General features: G+C 55.5%; 1 protein-coding gene across 1 annotated transcript in view; it reads left to right on the forward strand.

The window, feature by feature from the left end:
* Nucleotides 1-59: 59 nt before the first annotated feature.
* LOC138166032 (serum paraoxonase/arylesterase 1-like) overlaps nt 60-2,933 on the forward strand; it is a 24,965-nt gene continuing 22,091 nt past the window's right edge. The window contains exon 1 of the mRNA XM_069094487.1: nt 60-133. Coding sequence (XP_068950588.1) covers nt 60-133 — 74 coding nt within the window. The remainder of the gene's footprint in view (nt 134-2,933) is intronic.

Genomic DNA, 2,933 nt, shown 5'->3' on the forward strand with positions numbered 1-2,933 from the left:
GTGGGGAAGCTGCCTCCACCTCTTTCCCCCACACCTTTCTGTCCACAGCGAGCTTGGCCATGGCTCGGGGGCTGCTGCTTAGCCTGGTGGTCCTGGCCCTGGCTTTGGTGGCAGAGAGGAGGGCTGCATTCCGGTAAGCTGCAGTGAGGGGGCGACTGGCAGAGGGACAGGGCTGCATAAGAGAGGTAGTCCCTGGCCAGGAGGCAGCAGGGGTGGGTCCTGGGGCATGGGGCCCCTGAGGACTGGGCCCACCTACAGATCTCAAGAAGGCAGATAGGGGATGGCCTGGGGGGATGGAGTATGGCATTAGCCTAGGACCAGAGAACTCCACCCACCCACCTGTAAGGTGTGCTAAGATCAGCAGAGATCATACTTCCTGGGCCCAGGGTTCAAATGCTCAGTGCCTCCTAGGACAAAGGGAAAGCTCCCTACAGGGGTCACTTGTAGGGGACCACCAGGGACTAGCAGATCCTTGTTCCCAGTGGTCATGCATGAGGAGGCAACCCAGACCCATTCTTGGAACATCTGTGTAATTTAAGAAAAACCCATTTTCCCAGAGGGAAGGGAAATATCTTGAGACTGGCCAGGGCAGAGGGGCACCAACCTTAATCTTAAATTCATGCTGGAGTGAATCTGGGGCCAAGCAGAAAGATAGGACTATGGGAAAGCAGGGCCCACAGTGGTCACTGTCACTGGCCTCAGCATGTAAGGCTGTCAGAGGGCTCCAGATTGGGTGGCAAGAGGCCAGGGCTGCCTTGTACCCCCTGGGCACTCTCAGCCTCCATTCCTCCAAAGATTCAGCATTCCACTCCCTTTTCTAGGCCAACCAATGCAATAACCCTTGGGGATAGTCTGCTTCCCATTTGTGGAACTGTAGACAGCCAAGAGAAAGGGGGACATGCCTGGTCCTTCCAGTTGGGAAGCTTTGCCAGGGCTATACTTTCTAAGGCCCTGAGAGAGTTGAGGTGGGCTCTCTGGACCCATTTCCATACTAAAGAGCTCTTTCATCAAGTCTGGAAGCACAGAGGGAAGAGGTGTGCCATCCAGATGTGTTAACACGCCCCAGCAGGCTGGCCCAGGTGGGGAAGACTAGATCATAGGCCTTGAGAGAGTGAGAGTCCCAACACAGTACCAGTGTCTAGAGGGGAATGGCAGCAGGCCTCTCTCCAGGCAGCATAGACTATGCTGGTAGGCAGAGGTTCCAGAAATGGGGGACTGACCCCCAGCAGGCCTTGGGGAAGCACTCCCTGCATCGCAGCTGCCTGCCTGCCCCTCTGAGGTGGGCCCAGCCTGGGCATAGGGTGCCAAGGTGAGTATCTCCTGGGATGTCTCCTGCCCATTACCCCATGCCTTCAGCCAAAAGGAAGGGGAAGCCAGGTAGCACAGCGAGTAAGAGCACTGACCCCAGTGTCGGGATGACCTGGGGGATCGAATCTGGGCTCAGACCCTCAGCACCCACCCAGAAACACCTGGCCGTGTAACCTCGAGCAAGATACTTAACCCCAATTGCTTAAAAACAAAAAAAAGAATCAAGAAGGGAAGAAACCACTGGCTGAAGAAAGGCATGCCTGCTCCCACATTGCAGTTCAGTCCTGTCCAAGGCTTGGTGAGCCCACTGGGGGTGTTCTTGGCAGAGAAACTGGAGGGGTTTGACATTTCCTTCTCTAGCAGTGAGCTAGATGAGGAAACAGGCCAACAGGGTGAAGTGACTTGCCCAGGGTCACACAGCTACTAAGTGTCTGAGGTCATATTTGAACTTGGAAAGAGGCATCTTCCTGACTCCAGCCCCCCCACCCTCCCCCCTCCACTCCGTCCTCTTTTCTTCCTACTTGGATCAGCCTGGACCTCAGGGCAGCAGCCCCAGCCTCCTCTCGTACAGCCACATTCTAGCTGCTACTGAGCTGTGATAGTGGGAACCTTAGTCCCAGAGTGGATGTGCTGAGTCACGACCAACGAGCAGCACCTGCCAAGAGTCCCACGGGATCTCTGGCCTGTAATTAAGGTCTTATGTGTCTAGGGTTTCATCTCTGACCAGACCTGTAGAGGGGATCTGGTGACAGGATCAAAGGACCAAGAGGGGGAAGGCCCCAGGCTCAGGACTTTTGTAGGAGCAGCCTAAGCCTTGAACAGAGCTGGGAGGCGAGCACAGACTCCTTCAGCAAGGGCAGGGTCCAGAGCCCTCTAGGACCTGTCACTGGCCAAGCTGGAGGCAGCCTTGGGACCTGTCATTGGGGCAGGACAGAAGAGCTCGAGGAGAGACTGGGAGGCCTTGGGACCTTCCCTAATCCCGGCTCTGGCTGGGGGAGGGGGGAGGGGGAGAATCGCCCCATTCTACAAAGGAGGAGTTGATTAAATGCATAGCTGAAGAGAAGGTCTTTTATGAGCGTCCCTGGAATGAAGCCAGGATTGGCTCACCTGGGCTTCGGAGCCTGGATGGGCAGAGGGGTCCTGGTACTGAAGCAGATGGGCCTGGTCTGAAACCAACAGACAGAAACTGGAGCAGCTGGGCATTTGTCTGCCCCCTGCAGCCCCAGGCTCCTTGCCTCTCTGTCCCTGCCTCTGTCTCCCTGTCTCTCTCCATCTCTCTCTCTCTCTGTCTGCCTGTCTTTCTCTGTCTGTCTATGTCTCTCTCTGTGTCTCTCTCTGTGTCTCTGTCTCTGTCTCTGTCTCTCTCTCCCCCCCTCTCTGTCTGCCTATCTGTCTCTGTCTCTGTCTGTCTGTGTCTCTCTCCATATCTCTCTCTGCCTATCTGTCTCTGTCTCTGTCTATCTGTCTCCATCTCTCTTTCTTTCTCTCTCCATCTCTCTCTCTCTACCCCTCTCTCTCTGTCTGCCTATCTGTCTCTGTCTGTCTGTCTGTCTCCATCTCTCTCTTTCTTTCTCTCTCCATCTCTCTCTCTCTCTCTCTCTCTCTCTCTCTCTCTCTCTCTCTCT

This window comes from Petaurus breviceps, unplaced genomic scaffold (assembly GCF_028583685.1).
Source record: "Petaurus breviceps papuanus isolate PSGF00001 unplaced genomic scaffold, PetGlider_PUasm1.0 218, whole genome shotgun sequence".
In the NCBI taxonomy this organism is placed as follows: Eukaryota; Metazoa; Chordata; class Mammalia; order Diprotodontia; family Petauridae; genus Petaurus; species Petaurus breviceps.